Source organism: Haemaphysalis longicornis, unplaced genomic scaffold (genome assembly GCF_048455015.1).
Source record: "Haemaphysalis longicornis isolate Haplotype H1 unplaced genomic scaffold, Haemaphysalis longicornis Haplotype H1 scaffold_2, whole genome shotgun sequence".
NCBI classification, from domain to species: Eukaryota; Metazoa; Arthropoda; class Arachnida; order Ixodida; family Ixodidae; genus Haemaphysalis; species Haemaphysalis longicornis.
The window spans coordinates 285,321,598-285,339,509 of NW_027526295.1; the positions used below are offsets into that span (position 1 = coordinate 285,321,598).

The 17,912-nt window shown below is 45.3% G+C and overlaps 1 protein-coding gene across 1 annotated transcript; it reads right to left on the reverse strand.

The window, feature by feature from the left end:
- Nucleotides 1-1,292: 1,292 nt before the first annotated feature.
- On the reverse strand, nucleotides 1,293-16,805 carry LOC144170787 (DET1- and DDB1-associated protein 1). Its single transcript, XM_077700791.1, has 5 exons — nucleotides 16,463-16,805; nucleotides 13,074-13,160; nucleotides 11,513-11,564; nucleotides 7,355-7,416; nucleotides 1,293-5,322 (listed from the first exon to the last, which is right to left on the reverse strand). Exons 1-5 carry the CDS (start codon nucleotides 16,463-16,465, stop codon nucleotides 5,206-5,208), a joined length of 321 nt encoding a protein of 106 aa, XP_077556917.1. The 5' UTR covers nucleotides 16,466-16,805; the 3' UTR covers nucleotides 1,293-5,205.
- Between the last annotated feature and the right edge of the window lie 1,107 nt (nucleotides 16,806-17,912).

Genomic DNA, 17,912 nt, shown 5'->3' on the forward strand with positions numbered 1-17,912 from the left:
TTATCAAATAAATTCGCAAGCTTTCAAATGCAGCAAGAACTGTGCAACTCCAACTAGTACATCCGAGGATACTGTGGACAACAATTGGCCCTATGGCGAAAAAGTTTTGGGAAACTAAGTTTTTTTTAATAAAACAATAAGCAAAAATGGTGTTTGAGATCATGTTGAAGGGTGGAAGTGTGACTGGTGGGTATACAAGATGGGACTGATTGATTCATTGATTGATTGTAAGGTTCGATGCGCCGACGCAAAGCAGGCGATGAGATGCGCCGTAGTGGAAGGCTCCGTATTAATTTTGACCGCCTGGGGATCTCCAACGTGTGCCGAAATCTCGTTCACACGGATTTTTTGCTTGTCGCCTTTATCAGAAAAGCGGCCGTTGCGGCCGGGAATCGAACCCACGTTTTCGTGCTCAGCAGCACAATGCCTTAGCCAGTGAGCCACCACGTGGCGGGTGTAAGGCGGGACTGAAATTGTGCGGGTGCCTTTATTAGAACTCGTAGGTTATCCAAAAAATTCAACTGTATGTGCCATATTCAATACTTTAACAGCAGAGTTGTTTAAGCTTTTATCCGGCATTGTGCGTTAACAAAAAAAAAAATTGTAACACCGCATTCTGACCACGTTTTAGTGAGCACTTTGCATATCTAGCACTACAACAAAACCAGTTCTATCTCAGAAGCCAACCCAACCTGATCAAACCAATTTAACCAAAGGAGTTAGCGAAGGCAGGTGATGCCACCCCCGTTGCCACCCTCTCCTCCTCCACATTGCTCTGCGCGTGCCCTAACTGTTGCCAAGCAATTGAAGCAATGCTCTTTGCATTCCATTTCTCAGGTGCAGCGCATGCCACCAGATCAATGTTTATTGATTGATTGATTGATTGTAGGGTTTAATGCGCCGACGCAGCGCAGGCGATGAGGTGCGCCGTAGTGGAGGGTTCCGGATTAATTTTTGACCACCTGGGAATCTTTAACGTGCGCCGAAATCTCGTACACACGGACGTTTTTGCTTTTCGCCTCCATCAGAAAAGCGGCCGCCGCGGCCGGGAATCGAACCTGCGACCTCGTGCTCAGCAGTGCAACGCCTTAGCCACTGAGCCACCGAGGCGGGTACCCGGTCAATGTTACCAACAATTCTTTTTCTCACAGTGCGACATGTGGGGAAGTCATCTCATTCCAAGGTCAAAAATGCTCTTAAATGGCACTGCCACATGTCCCCTGGTGGTGGGAACAGAGGGGCCATACGTAGCCTCCCAGCCTTGGGTACAGAGAGAACGCATTAACACCAAAAGCAGCAGAGAGCCACGTGCACATAGTCAACTTTTATTGAGCGACTAAAAAGGCTAACTTCATATGACACACACTGGTGACTATTACAAAAGAACTTTGTAGACAAAAAAAGAAGCACATAGGTGCACCTTCTTGACAGTGCAGCCAGAAAATGTGCAAAAGGAAAGATGCTGGAAAAGAAAAGTAATAGTCCATTCTTCCCTCTGGAAACCAAGTGAATGATGCAGCACGTATGATGAAACCAAGTGTGCAAGAGAGAAAGCGACAAGAAGAGGAAGAAAAAAAAAAGCTCGTGCTTCATCATTTCCTCCCAAGATATGCATAGTTTGTCATTGCAAATCTCGCACTCTGCATGGCTTACAAGGAAACTTCTGGCCTTGGCATAACCTGGGATCTCGCACACAAGGAAAGCATATCCCAAGAACCAGGCTTGGGACGCTGTAAGCCTGTGTGCCAAAGCTGGAGGGCAGCTTCCTCCACCCAACGCATATATGCCAAAGCACGACGACGTCCCCTCTCTACCTCATTTGGCAACACAACATGAAGTGACAGCCACTCCTACACGCTTATGTACAGCACAAATGGAGCTACACTTTTGGTGGCTGCATGCAACTGCAAGCACACCTACCGCCCGCGATGCCTCGCCCTTCCACAGCCAGCTTGAATTGCATGGCATCGAGTGCACCTGTCGCGACAGATTTGGTGCTCCACTCCACTAGAAAATGGCTGCAAGAAAGGCATTTTTCCAATTAACTCCAGGATCCATTCATGCTGAGGTCGCTTTTTCCAAAAAAATGCAGTAGTACAGTTGTTTGCGAAGCTCCAGCTTTTTTCAACTTCAAAGCAGCATAATCTTCACAAGTTGGCATTAGGCAGTTATACTTTTGGCTGCATGACAGTAATATGTACTTGTTGGGCTACTCGAAAAGTTTCTGGAGTGTTCAGACAGCAATTGTTGAGTAGCTTGCTAAGTGAGGTGCCCTGATCAATCTCCCAATTCCAAGCAGCAACGTGACATGCTCACTTGACCGAGCCATGTGAACTGCTCCTCCTCCTCGCAACGTGAGAAATGGTGCAAGGAATGTCTGTCGCTCCTCAGCCAAGCAAAGCAACAACAGTGTTGCAGGTGTGGACGCACATAATGCAAAGGCATTAGCTATTTATGCTTAACTCTCGTATTCTGTCCAGCAGACACGACTGGAAACCGTGACCCGATCACACTTGGGTGTTCTATGAAAGGCGTACCGACACCAATGTACGATTCCTAAAAACTGATAGGGTTCACTTCACAAGCTGCCAGGATACCTGCCTGCAATTGTGGGTGTCAAACGTTGCTTGGAATCAATTTTGAATTGACATTATTGCCGCAATTTTGACATGCTAAGAAACGGTTGTTCAGCCGCTCCGTGGCATTATTAAACCAGCCTCGGAAATATCGCAGAGAAGCTTGGTCAGTCTCTTGCCTCTCGGTTACATGCATGTTAGTTTGAAATTAAATCAACAATCTTGTGGACAGCAAAATGATGCAAAGTGACTCGTGGAACTTCTGGTGTCCTTTGTCCTTTTTAAGCCCCCTTACATCCCCCTCTGGGCAGTTTCAGACCTGCTGAATGTGGCAGGACTAATCTATTAAAGGCCAACTGCAATCAAAATTTCAACCTCTTGAAAACCTTATTTCCATATGGTCTGCCGAAAAATAATGCAAGGTACAAAATATGACAGCTGAAAAACGTGTATGAACGACGCAAACGACCGTCAAAAATTGGCAATTTTTTAACCGAAATTGAAGAGCACGGCCATTACGGCCTGGCTAAAGTGACGTTGCAGCCAGCAAGCCAGTGGCCGGAGCAAACCTGCGTGCAATGGCTTTGCTCTTGCAGCAGCTCTAGAAGATGCACACCCAGCAGAGCTCGGCCGCTTCTCCTGGCTGGTCAAAGGACCAAGCACCCAGCCAGCTGCAATGTCACTTCCGCTTCATCGCTGTTTGCACGACCTGCCGGCAGGTGCAGCATTGTCTGCGACGGAGCTATTCTAAATGTTTTCAACTAATTAAAGAAGCATTCCATGGGGCTACCAGTCATGCCCCAGCTGGCTTGGTGGTACACACTGTAGAGACAAAATAAATTTGAGCGCAGTTGGCCTCTAATTGAGCTTGGGGGGGATGGTATTTGTGGTTGTGAAAGGTGGCCTCGGGTGTTTTTAAAGCCAACATCAAGGCTGGCTGGCATCATGCTGGGGCAGAAAAAAAGTCCCTCAAGCCCTCCAAATCTGCCCCCTGAACTCAGTGGTCAAAACCAAAACTTATGCCATGAATGATCAGTCTCAATTCGTGTTGGAGGCACATTGGACAGTCTTATTTCATGCATTACAGTTTATGGGCGAGCAGGGACTCATACGAGCAGAAAAAGGGGAAAAAGAAAACAAAGATGCCGAAATTTGGTGTCCTTCAAGAAACTATCTGCAAGGCAGGAAAATAAGTGAGCTGTTTCCTCTGCTGGTAATCTGGGACCTCAACACAGGGTGCTGTTCATCGGCTACAAGTGCAATATGATCAGCCATTTTAAGGAAAGCATCCGTTTGAGAAGGAGCTAGTAATTAGGGCACCCATATTTTTATGCAATACAGCACCTGTCACTGCCATCGAAACAAACAATGTAATGCAAAGCAATAGATAACACGAACAAACAGCTTCCTTTTCTGCTACTCAAAAGAAGAGTTTAAATTTATTCACCAGAACAAATGCAAATCTGCAGCATTTCCAAAAACACTTTTTCTAACCAAATCAATGCGCAAGAAAAATTTACGCACGAATCTTCTGGCAACACTTCTACCATACAAACCAGGTTCGGCAGGGATACTTGAAGCAAAATATCAAATGAACACTGCAGTACACTTGCAAACCAACTGACATTTGTCACTACTTTTTAGGAAGCTTGACGAAATTGGTCCTCTGTGACACTAATTTTAACTGAAGCAATCTGTGAAGGTCTCTCCCATGGTGCACGCTGGCCACTAACTGTTGTCACTAAAAACGAGCCTAATGTTAGAGCATACGTTTCCATTAACATTGCAATAGTATTTACTGGTTAAAAATTTCTCCACACATACTTCGAAATAAGCTGTTCGTACTGGCACATATACAACAAAAGCAGACCTGACCACGGCAAGATTACATATGTCAGGCTTCACTGTACTGCTGATTTCGCACCGTTAACCAGCCCACTTGTTCTAGCCAGGTTTTTCCAAGTGCAGCGAAGAGAAAAATTTGTGCAAAGGAAAGGCGACATGGGATTATTATGCTTTGTATTGTTAGCAGTGGCCAGATGAGAGAAAAAAAAAAAAAAAAAAAGACAGTGGCGCAATTCGACTGGGTAGATAAGTGCCAGCGATATGACGACTACAACAGTCACTTGCCGTAAGTAATGAGCGCTCGCGCATCACTTGCCCACATCCATGCGATGCGTGTCATTACTGCCACAAGCAAGTGTACAACTCGTAGTATGCAAACGCGCGCGCACACACACACACACAGGCCATCATACAGCAGAGGGAAACAAATCTGAAATGCAACCAAACTGCCCCAAACAGACAGGCTGTATCCTCACATGGTTTTTGTGTGGACATTCTCCGTGGGAAGTGTCGCAACAGCTGAAATGCTTCTCGGGTGTGTCAACACTTCCGAGAGAATGCCTCTGAGGGAACCAAGTGGAAGTACAGTGCAAACTAAACCACACGACACCTGGCAAAAGAAGAAACGATAAGGCCAACAAGGGAGCCGGGAGAGGCGAGCAACTAGACGGGATGATGTCCCCACCACTCGTGTTCCCTCTGTAATGCGAAGACCACGGAGCGGGGCAGACGGCGACCCGCTCGCCTTCCGCCTGGCTGCTGTGGGCAGCAGTGCTGGGCAGTCTCATGGCGAGTCGGCGTCGGTGTTGGAAGTATCGGTGCGCGCCTTTTTCCTGGGCGTCGTGTCGTCATCCAGGGGGAGACCGCTACGTCCGGCATCGCGCTTCTTTGAGCTGCTCTGCTGCAAGGGCAAGCATGGAGAAAAGCTCTCAGCACCTGGCCCATGTGATAACTGGAGGTTAGCGCAGGCTGCTGGGCCGCCGCACGCATGGAAATGTGCTCAGCTTCACTCTACTGAAACTTTATATACCCCCGCCACCTCCCCCCCCCACACACACACGTCATTCACAGTGAATTCCACTGGTCAATCTAGAGTGGCAACCAAATCCACCAAAGATTAACAAAATGCATCACTGAGCAGCCCATCCCTGAGCAGCCCACATCGTTACCCCCAAGCTTAGTGGGGGCAGGAGTCCAAATCAGCTCAACTTGGGTAGTAGGTGGGTTTTGGAGTAGAAGTTTTAGGGCCTGGGGTGAGATGGTACCCACAGCATAATTTCTAATGGCCGGTTTCGAATCAGAAAGTATGATTGAGGGTGGTGGCCGACTTGCAAGGGCTACTGCGATTGCCGCCTCTTCCGACGTGACCGGTTCTGCCGTGCGGATCGTGAGAGGAGTGAGTGGCGGATTGTTTTGGGCGTTGACTGCTATAGCGAATGCATTGCGGTGCCGATATTCAGCTGCATCGACATACACTGTGTCTGGGCGTATCGGGTACTTTTCAGCAAGCTTTTTGGCCCTGTGCATCCTGCGGCCCCCGTGTGCATCAGGGTGCATATTTCAACGGAGGGGGCGGACTTTGATGTCAGCGTGAATTTCCAGTGGGATAGAAGACTTGGAAGCTGTGATGAAGGGCGCGTTGAGTTGGAGGCGTTGAAGCAGATGCTGTCCGGAAAATGTTTTGGTTAGTCTATTCAGTTGTTTAACACGGTGCGCTTCTATGAGCTCCTGTGCCATGTTGTAGGTACCGGTGGCCTCAAGCCTGACAGTGGAAGTGCCGGGTGGAAGTTGTAAGGCAACCTTATAGATTTTCCGTATCAGACAATTTATTTTCGCTAGGTCCGCGTCAGTTGGGAGGAGGTACAGGAGGGAGTAAGTAATACGGCTGATAACAAAGGCTTGGATTAAACGTAGTCGATCAGCTTCTTTAACGCTGTTATTTCGGGTAGCAATGCGTTTAATTAACCCGATGGTTTGGGTGACGCGAGAAAAAAGTAGTTTTATAAAGTCTGTAGTAGTTCTGGAGCGATTTCTAGCGAGTCCGAGAATTTTGATTTTTGAGACAATCGGTATAGGGGTTGACGCAATGTAAACATGGATATTTGGATTCCAATGTTGTCTTTTCCTTGGGGGTAGAAGCAATAGCTCAGATTTCGTGGTGGAGCATTGGAGACCAGCGAGGGCAGCGTCCTCTACTACAGCTGTCGCACCAGATTGGAGAATTTCTTCTATTTCGGCGTCACTGCCCCCCTTGGTCCAGAGTGTAATATCGTCTGCATAGAGACTATGGTGAAGATTTGGTATTTTGTTCAGTGCTTCCGGGATTTGAATTTGGGTAAGTTAAAGAGTAGTGGTGAAAGCACTGCTCCTTGCGGTGTTCCTATTGATGGTAAGCTAAATTCTTCCGTTTCTAAAGGGCCAAGGCGGAGCGTCACTGTTCGTGAGGTGAGGAAGGCTTTAATGTAAATGTATGTTTTTATGCCGGGGGTAGTAGAAAGGCCCTGTAATATTGCCTGATGCGTGACTCTATCAAAGGCCTTTGCAAGGTCTAAGGCTAGAATTGCAGCTGTGTCAAGGCAAGTACTGAAACTCCAAATCCTTGCTTGCCAGTGAAGTAAACAATAGATAGTAACTTACGGCCACCAGTAGGTCACGAAGGGAATAGCCATTCTTTACAAATTTTCTACCCCTATCCAACAGTACGTGGTTAATAATTAGGCTTGTGCACAAAGAGGCACCAAAAAGGGTCTCTTCAAGTATAGGAGCTCACTAATAGCAGATAACTTTGGCTTGATTAACAGTGTAAATTACACACTTTAAACAAAATTTGCGGCACAGAGAAGTCCGAATAATTGTGGGGCAGCTGTTAGGGCAAAGCAGGATAGCTGCGCATTCCTTCCATCCCGATTTTCGCAAGGATCCCCCAACTTTACCTTTTTATCCCACTGCTGATGCAGGTACCGCAGCAGGATGTTGGTCTTCTCAGTCGTGATCACTGGAAAGACATTGTTGCACGAGTGAAAATCCACCTGTGAGGAGGTGCTCCTCAAGGAGCAGTAGAAGTGAATGGGATGAAGTGTGCATGCCGTTGTAGGCAGAGAGCACGTGGCAAAACAAAAGAAAGGAAGAGAACAAAGAAGACATTCATACTGCATGCCTCACTGCCCTGACTAGAATCTATTTCAGAAACACTCTATGTTAAAAGTTGAGTGAAAACATACCGAGTGATCACATACCAGCAAGGATCTGAGACTGCAGACTGGTACAAACTGAGAAATGATTCTGCTATGTGTAGACATAACTGCATCTAAAATGTAAATAAAACTAGCTCTTTCATGAGAGGCACAATACCTCTCCTCCACAGAGGTTAACGACTGGTGCAGCAGGGTCTTTTCAGGCTCATGTTCAGGCTGATAGCGAACAGGTTGCCTTGCTTTTTTAAAAGCCAACTGCATTCAACATTTTCCTTGCCCAAATTTGATCCAGATAAGTAGTTTACGCTCGTGAAATCACCATAGCGAAATCCTAAGCCTCCTAAGGTCAGAGCACACTAAGTACGCTGTTCAAAGTAGCTCTGAGCAGACAACATCTGCAACTGGTGGAGAGTCATCAAAACAACTTCCAAGTGGCCTCTGACGGAGAAGAACCCGTCCCGTAGAGCTCGTGCTTCTACGGCGACTGGCACAACTAACTGCTGGGCGCAAGGACGCGCTAGCCAGGGGCTTCTGTGCTACACCGCCGTCGGTAAAACGTGTTTAAAACTAACCGCAGAGATAGCAATATCCGCCACTTTTTCAATGCAACCAGCTATCTTTTTAATGCAACAAGCCTACAAACTATCCGCATCCTTGCAATGCTTCAGAAGTTAGCAGACTGCTTTTATTTAACTTTCGCTACCGCTGGAAAATTGACCAATTTTTAGGGGTCTAAGAAAACATTTTTTTCCTGCTAAAAAATTGGTTAGGCACTAATTACAGGAACAAAAAATGCAGATTATTTAATGGCCTTTCCAATAACACCAGTTTTTTAAATGTTTTTATATATCATAGTTGTGAAAAAAAATATCAAAATCAAAATTTTTGTCCCGTTGTCGAAAAAAATGATAAAATAGTAGAAAAAAATTACAATATACTTTTTGTAGGGAAACATTTCAAAAACATGCCCTAGAAAAAATGTCGACTTGCGCGAAACAGTTTGTCAGATATAAATAAAATATTTTAGCCCGCACAGTGCTCGTGTCATGCGGTGAAGCCCAATCTCCAATTCAAAATGTGCAATTTCGGGTGATTCCCTGGAATAAATCTGGCGGTTTGACATTATCAGAGGCACCAATTTGCCCCCACATAACGTAAAAACATCTTTTCAATGACTGACTTTGCATTTACAGCGAGCACAATATTTGGGACAAGCACGTGATGCGGAAAAAAACGCTTGAAGTTGAAAACGGAACGCCATGGTTGATGCTTGTTGACGTTCACGGTCAGTTATCTCTCAAAACATAAAGCTGAGCTTCATTATCATCTTCTTACTCGCAATTGTAGCCTTGCTTGCAAAAATGAGGTATGATGCACTAGAATCGTGCCCTGCGATCTTTGGCCGAGTAGCAGTTGCGCGATGAAAAAGATCAGTACAACGAGCCTCCTCTATTGCAGCGCCACCTAACAGTTTTCAAATGAAACAGTACAAAAACTTATCGGAGACTCTGTCCGAATAGACAGTTCAACTAAGCAGCAACATTAGACACCCGGATATACCCTTGCATGGAAACGAAACTGGAAGGCGAACAGCTGGCAGTGTAAGGCCGGTTTGAAGCGCTGTCCTCAGCGGAACAGATATCTGGCGACTAGGTGTGATCTTTTGACTTGCATCTGAAGTTCTTATCGCAGAAATCGGGTTAGGGTGGGGGGAAATCAGGAGTGGCGTGCTTTGTTTGAGGATCAGTTGCGGACGCTCCAGGCGCCATGGCAGGTAGCCTTGAAGTTGGGTAACTGCGTAGTAACGCTAAATATGAATTTCGCGATGCAGAAACGAAACCGAAACTGTTGTAAACTGTTCGCGAATGGTCCTGGGATAAGTAGAACTACCACAGAACTTAGAACAACGTGCGCAAAGGCGATAAAACTGCCTAAAATCATAAAGTAGCTTTGCAACCAGGCACTGCTTGACATGTTCAGCCGATTTCTGGGATTATTACTGTCAGAGCGCGAACCTGATGATTGAAACTCGTTTGCTGGTTCACAATTCACGCCCTGATAGCAAAAAACAAACGCTGGTGCAGAGTAATTACGAGTGGCACGCATTCTTCATAGGTAGCAGTGACGCTCGATGACCACGCCTCTTTTCCACACCCAGGTGATTCAAAAGTGTGTCAAAAATCACGTTTCCATTGCAAAAATGAAAACAAAACTGATTTTGAAAGGCCATTTTCTGATCTAACTCTGAACAGCTTTACATGTTCGAGCAATGCCTGGAACGCTATGAAAAGGCACTCCCAAAGTATCGATCAAATTGATCAATTTAAATAGGCGTGGTAGCGAAAGAGTTAAAAATAATTTTTTTTTACTCAAGATATCGCAAGACGCGCATTTTCCAGTACATTTTATCACTCCTTACATCTGTCACAGCAAAAAAGATACCATGAAGTCTTGACCACTTGCACTTGTACGTCCAATATTTGCTGTATTAAGTCTGGCCCAATGCCACCTCCACGCCCTAAACCTCTCCAAAAGTTTAATGACCTAACTACAGTTGTTCTATGCACGGGTATGCACATTTGTGCAACTTTTTCTTCACTCGCTAAGTGAACCAAAACCAGCCTTGACTATGGTAGCAAATGCTCCCGCACAAAGATCGGCCGTTGTCTTCACAAAGTGCAAAAGGTAACAAAACTGCTCTCCTCTCCTAAACAATAAACCATATCATTTTTTTTAATCCCGATACAAAATATTTTATTTTGTAGGGTGTTAGACTCAGTTTACTTTTTGAAAGTAAAGTGTTTTCAACTGAACATGTTTCTGGTGAAAGTAGAAAACAGCGGTAGATGGTAACTTTTCTCATTTTAGTGTGTCATCTAGCTGTGGAAGCCGACATACTGTTTCAGATTAATTTCACAGTTTGATCCTTGATGTGCAGTGAGGTGAAAGTTACTGGGTGGATATTCATAAAGCTATTTGCACGTAATGATATAGAAATAGTTTGTGATTTATTTCCGCCCACGCGTGATTTGTTCCCTTAAAAAAAAAAAGGCGAAATAATAGAGGCGCTGGCTATCCAAAACTGCGTTTCGATATCATACGAGCAAGTAGCTTTGTAAATCTGGGCCAAATTTTCTACTTATAATGCCAAGGATTGCTATTCTGGCGACTATTCTAGTGCAAAAATAACTGTCAGACAGTACATTTCATCTTGGTTGATAGCAACGCGATGAGAGAATTGCACCTAACTCCATTAGCCTGTGCAAACGCTTGTGGAAGTTCTGTGGATTAAAGATGGGAAATGCGACGCTACCGCATGCCTTTGAAGGCTGCTGTGAGTGGCCACCGGTACTGGCGTCCCATCACCCGTGTCACATGCGGCTGCCGGTACCGGTGGCCTTATTTTTCAGTTTTGGTTCCGGAAATGCCACTATTCATGAGCCATTTGCATCACGTGCAGTCCTGTTTGAAAAGCAGTGTTTTGAATTTCGCACTCCTTTTATGTGTATTACTAGAAGACATTATTTTTACATTGTCAAAATTTTGAATGCAGTTGGCCTTTAAGTTGCAGCTTTGCATAAACTTTCAAGAAACACATAAAGGGTACCGAAATTTAAGGAGTACTAAGGTACATTGAAAAGTGCTTTTGCTTAGCCCTAGGTACTATGGAAATCCAGCTGTAAAAACCCCAATACAATGCCACTTAACGGGCAATTTAGTGCTATGGAAACCACATTAAAAAAAAATACTGCCAGAATTGGTTAAAAGCAGGAGTGACAGTGCACAAGAAAGGTCTCTGCATAACTTTAGACACAGTGCTACTACATTTTGCGCCTTCAGCTAGCGACAGTGCAAAATGCCTGCTCAGCAGATGGAAGGACGCTTGCAGCTGCTTACCCTGGTCAGAGGGGTGGTCACGTGTGGGAAGGTACACCGATGGTCTGCGTACCTGCAGTGGACGGATGCAACACAGCACTCGTGAGACGTACAAACAAGGTCAGTGCTCACCAAGCACAAAAATAAAACCACACTTCATGAGCTGCAGTGCAAATAGTAGCACAGATAATAGTGCAAAGCTGGTAATTTTGCACAGCTACTGTTTCTAGCAGCATTTTTTTAGTGGGCAGCTAAGCCTTTGTTCTACTTCAATTCAACATTCATTGCTAATGGTAAAAGTAGTGCACTAAGGTAGCTACATGCCACTGTGGGCTAATTATAAACGCAGGAACTGAGCAGTTTCACTGCAAACCAAACTGAAAGGGAGAGCTCCTGACTTGCAGGGTTTCAAGGCCCTGGGGGCAGTCAAGCCCAAGTATGCTAATGTTTGTCATCTCCCCAGCTGAAAGCAGTAAATGATATGGATACTAAACAAAGAAAGTGCGTGAAAAAGTACGAGGGTGTTGCACATAATTTTCAGGAACATGTCCTTTGCGCACCTGAAAATAGCTAGAGGCTGGGAAATAAAAAAAAACAAACACATTTTTATTCAAGTACCGTATTTCACCAGCACAGACAAGATCCAGGTTCAAGAAACCTTCTAAAGCACCAACAAATTTTTTTTAGTTTTAACTTTCATGTACAAAGCCATCATACTGTAAAGCTGTGCCATCAAGGTAACCAAGTGACACCCCCATCTTCTTTTGCCCTCTACTCTGTTGAGATATCCTGTTCACCTTTAAGGGACCCTACAACACTTTCGATAAGCGCTTTCGATTGATTGTAGGGTTTAACGTGTCGACGCAGGCGATGAGGCGCTTCGTAGTGGAGGACTCTGGATTAATTTTGACCACCTGGGGATATTTAACGTGCGCCGAAATCTCGTACACACGGGCGTTTTTGCTTTTCGCCTCCATCAGAAAAAGGGCCACTGTGGCCGGGAATCGAACCCGCGACCTCGTGCTCAGCAGCGCAACACCTTGGCCACTGAGCCACCGCAGCGGGTTCAATAAGTGCTTTCACTCTTTCCTTTGCGTCTGGAACCACTGTGAAAGCTATAGTTATCGCCAACACGGAGTGGCACTGCGCGATTTGCTCGTCGCACCAGATACGCCTTCCAATTCTGCTTTGTTTTTGTGGCTCTTTTCTAAGTTGCTACCGAAAAGCGTTCATTGCTGCAACCGTGAAGGAAAACTGGCCAACAGCCGCTAAATGGCCTTAGTGACGTAATTCGAGCCGTCGAAGAACGTCAAGACCAGGAAAGAGAGACAAATCTTTCGAGCAAGTTTACAAGTTATCTGATGGGCATAGAGCAGTAATTTTTGGCTGAGGTACTTTGCGACCCCTAATCTAAGTACTGAGTGTGTTGGGTAACTCGTTCTGCAAGCATTTAAGATTTCAAAAAAAAAAAAAATGTTGGAAAATTGTTGCAGGGTCCCTTTAAGGATTACAGCCATATCATCTGCATCAAACGCATAAGCGCACATCAGGAAATCTTCCCTCAAACATTCGATCCACTTACAGTTGTCCTGCAGGATGAGTCCGCTTGGAATCGTGTGAAGTTGTTCTCGTTGTAAGAAGGCAGGCCCTTCAGGAACTCTGCTGTAGACTGGAGCGAGAAATGGCCATATTTGCATTGGGTGTAGGGTGGGATGGGGGAACAAGCAAGCAAGCAAGCAAGCAAGCGAGCGAGCGAGCGAGCGAGAGCGAGAGCGAGAGAGAGAGAGAGAGAGAGAGAGAGAGAGAGAGAGAGAGAGAGAGAGAGAGAGAGAGAGAGAGAGAGAGAGAGAGAGAGAGAGAGAGAGAGAGAGGAAATGGCAGATGATGATTTCAGTATGTACAGTGTGCACAGTTTGGAAACCTGCTCGAAACGCACAGCACTCTGGCAGCACCATGCTCGCCAGAGTGCTCAGTTTTAGGACCTCTCTTATTTCTAATATATATATATAAATGATCTACCGACTAATATCACATCTGAAATATGTTTATTTGCAGACGACTGCGTAATTTATCGTAAAATAACGAACGACACTGACGTTATGCAGCTTCAAACTGATTTGGATAATCTCTCCGCTTGGTGTCAAACGTGGCAGATGCAGTTAAATATCTCAAAATGCAGGTCAATGCGAATTTCCCGTAATAACCAGACACCACCCGCTTACACTCTTAACAATTCCCCTTTACAGACCACGCTCTCTTACAAGTATCTTGGCATTATTATTACTAACAACCTTTCCTGGAACCTACATATAGAGAACATAACATCCAAGGCTAACCAAGCTCTAGGCTACCTCCGTAGAAATTTCTCTCTCGCACCTTTGTCGTTAAAGTTACTTTTATACACTACCTACGTTCGCCCAAAATTAGAGTATGCTTCTTCTATTTGGGATCCGGCTCACATGACATTAATACATTCAGTCGAGATGGTACAAATCGCGCAGCCCGTTTTATTTTATCTAATTATCACAGAACAGCCAGCGTTACCCAAATGAAAAAAACTTTAGGCCTTCCGAACCTCTCGACTCGCTGAAAACACTCACGAATTTGCCTCTTTCACAAAATTTACCACCATAACTTTACGTTGCACAATTCATGGATTCGTCCTGCGCCTTACGTTTCAGCTCGCCGAGATCACTCACATAAAGTCGATGTACCTCATTCAAATACTGTCACACATTCCGCATCATTCTTTCCGAAAACGTGCAAGGATTGGAACAATCTACCGCACTCACTAACAAGTATTAAAAACCCTGATCTATTTAAGGATGCTTTAAATAACTCTGAATAATTTCCCTCTCAGTATCCAAGTTGTAGACCTTACAGTGCCTAGCATGATGGTTATGTTATTGATTACGACCATATTTATTTTATATATGCTTGAAATATTGCCAAATGAATTCACCACTGTGCACCTGGATTGTATTTTTCTTTACTCCTTTGTGAGACTGTTCTACTGTTGCTGTTTAGTTACGAACAGTGCATCTGTCATCACTTTGTTATTGTTGTAACCCCTCCCCTCTATAATGTATCCGTACCCTGAGGGTAAAATAAATGAAAAGTGTTAGCAGCTTTTATTGCAGGCAATGGACGCGACTGAAGTGCACCATTGGGTGTGGTCCCAGAACTCCGGGTACCATACCAACAGGCCCCGAGTAGCCACAGAAGAAAATACCCAGTGTCCATCCCCTAGAGCCAGAATTTCCAGTGCCATGAGAACTACAGAAACACTTCGGATAAGTAGTATCGTACAAGGTGCGGCAGAAAAGCAATGAGAAGGCTGAACAGGCGGGATAGGTGGTGATCATACAGGGTAGCAAAACAGTGCAGTCAAAACCTAGACAGCCTCCTCCTCCTCCCATGCACATTTGAACGGCGCTGTTTCGTTACAATGTAGCGAGACTTTTCTACTTGCATTCTTACTTGCACCCATTTTTATTGCCAGTAACAGGGCTTCCACTGGAATGCTTTTTGGTTACGCTCTTTTGCACATTTATCTCGCTAATGTATCTTGACAATACAGCTACAAGTGTAGAGTGCAACTATCATTACTGCACAGCAATAGTGGTAATTGGTCACTGCAAAATTATTTTAAAAATTCTCAATGCACAAAAACATTCACAGAATAATAGCATTTTCAAATGCCTACCAGTTGAAAACTACTGTTGATGTCAAGGGCAACATTACGTGACTATTTTGGGTACTACTTAATAAGCAGGAGAGCTTTTTCAAAGCAACTGTCAAGTTTGCACACTTTCTGTACTTCACAAGGTGTCTGGTAGAGCTGAAAATGTGAAAGTTGCGACCATTCAATACGTAGGCGCGGATTGTCAAGGATGAGGTTCACGGTGCCACATGCCCTGACATCTTCTAACTGGGTCTAAAGATCATAATCTCCTCGAAATGCTGAGACATCTAACGATTTTATTAAAACCTGTTTTTATATACGCATGAGATGAAGAGTAAATCAAACGAATAAAAACTCCGCTTAATGCGAAAACAGCAAAAAAAAAAAAAAGGAGCATGAATGAGCGGGAAAAAAAAGCGCAGTCAATGTCGCGCTTCACAGGTCTGCGAAAGAAGAGTAATAACGAGTTTCGCCTCTTCCGTAGGCGGATTCTTGACTAGGGAAAAGCACGTCACCACTGGCGTCAACGGCAGCGTCGAAAGTCGCTTGGGTGGGATACTTCCCCTACACCTACTCCGCGTGTATTCAGTGGAATTAGTCGGTTTCAGCAATCGCAAAAAGTTTTCTCGGGGAGCGGAGACGCAACGCGCGAGCCATCGCGCGATGAATGAGCCCACCGTATCTTATCGCTGACGGCAGCGGCCGCGCTGAACCACACTGTTGACTGGTGGTCGAAGTAAGCGGTTACGTGAAAAACCAACGAACGTAATAAAAATGCTGCCGTAATTAATCTTGCCGTCTGGGACAGTCTAGCGTTACAACTGATATCTGCAACGAAACGTACGAAAAAGAAAATGGCAAAGGTGCAAGTAAACGCCGTTTTGGTAGGTGGCCATGCAGAAACACTTTATTAAGGCAGAAACAACAGAAGGAGCGGTCACTGAAAAAAGCTACCACTTCAGAACGCGCGTCCGTATTGAGCATCAGGGATTCCGGTCACACGACCGCCGGCCTAGATCACTACGACAAGGCCACGCACTGCGCCACGCTCGTTTTAGCTCGTATGGGCATCTGAATCCTCGAGTCGAAACATGGTTCCAGTGCGCCCAAACGAAATCAACCTGCAGTCTGTTAAATTCGAACAATCCTTCACAAATGACCCACCATGAGAGCACGATAATTATGCGACATGCTGGGCACGACAGCGAGTGATGTGGATAGGGTTAATGTTCGCCTTCTATGGCATACTACTTGAAGAAACCAAACTGAAAAGCGTAATAACTCACCATTTTCTATTAGTTGGTGACACAAGCCACGGAGCCAACTGGTGTTCGCGAATTGTCGCCGTCAGCGATTCGGCGCAGTTAATTTCGCCCCGCAAGTCGACACTACCCAAGCGGTCAACACTCCAGTCTGTCCGACAAACGGGGAAAAACCGACACAGGCCTTCTTCCCCAGCTACTTTCTCAATAAACTGCGTGATATTTGTCGCAACCAGATACGGCCACCAACGAAAAACGATGTATCAATACATCGATATGCATTAAGATTTTTCTAGCGGAATCCGACAGCTGCAAAGGACAGCAACAAGATTTTCTAAACACTACTCGGATTGGCGTGGATTAGAGCTTGCAAATCAAGTTGACTTTGTGGCCAGTACCCTAGCGCGACTTTATTAAAAAAAATAACAGGTGAGCAAGAAAATTCTTTTGTAATGTGCGATTTGCTTTAATAGCGTTATAAGCAAAGCAGCTGGCTTTCAGTTTAGTTCATCATGGCAAGAATTTACACTGTGCCATGGAGTAAAGAAACAATGAAAAGAAAAGCACAGCACTGTGCACTGGGCGCCGCCATTTTTTAACGACCGGTGCGCCATCTGGCGGGCATTTCTTGGGGACTGCGTTGCGAGCAGACGACGCCGCAGTCACACGCTGTTGTTCCGTGCCGTGCGTGGATATCAGACGTCCCAGCGGCATCAAGAATCGGTAAGTGCCATTTATTCGACATGTCAGCAGCGCGAAGTTTAACAGTGCTTTAAGGATAACATTCAAAGCGTCCGAGAGCTGTCAGGTTTGCCCATAAATTCCGTTCTCAACCCGCTAAGGCGACGTGCCACCTGTCTTCACGGAGGTTGCCTGTGAGGCTACGTTTCGCCGCGCCAGAAGGACGCCCGATTTTTTATCACCAACTGATATTTGTTTGCTTAATTCTGGGCAGGTTGCCGTTATTGCCTTCACTTTCGATGTAAAGAATCTACTCGTCCGGGTGTCACTACGCCGTTGTTGCCTGCAACAACAATCAGCGTAAGCGCAAAGTGCTCATACAAGAAAAGTGCATAGTGCACCACGACAAAAGAAGTGTCTGCATGTGCGGAGTCTATATATTCGCTGCAAAAAACAGCACACGCCTAGGTTCAGTACTGGGCACCTAACTAACCCGTGGGTTTCGAAGCGGGGATCACCACCACCATGAGCCAGAACCTTGTTACTTATAAAAATGACCTTTCTGCAGCTTTGTTCTCAAGGTTTATGTCATTATGGAGTCCAGGAGGCAAAAGAGTAATTCATCGCAGTTTCGAACCAGAAATGGCAAATATACAGGCCGCTGCCATGCATAGATCTGGTGGTTCTGCTGCTTAGGGATGAAATAAAAAATATTGGAGTTCAATTGTTTGACTTGCTCTCCCCCATTTGCCAGCCTTCCAAGTTGGCACACAACAGGGTCGACTGAAGGCAC

Coding starts and splice junctions, on each gene's coding strand:
- LOC144170787 (XM_077700791.1), bottom strand. Junction 11,565..13,073: donor ACTCATCCTGCAGGACAACT/GTAAGTGGATCG, acceptor CGTCCACTGCAG/GTACGCAGACCATCGGTGTA. Junction 7,417..11,512: donor TGACCACCCCTCTGACCAGG/GTAAGCAGCTGC, acceptor ATGTCTTTCCAG/TGATCACGACTGAGAAGACC.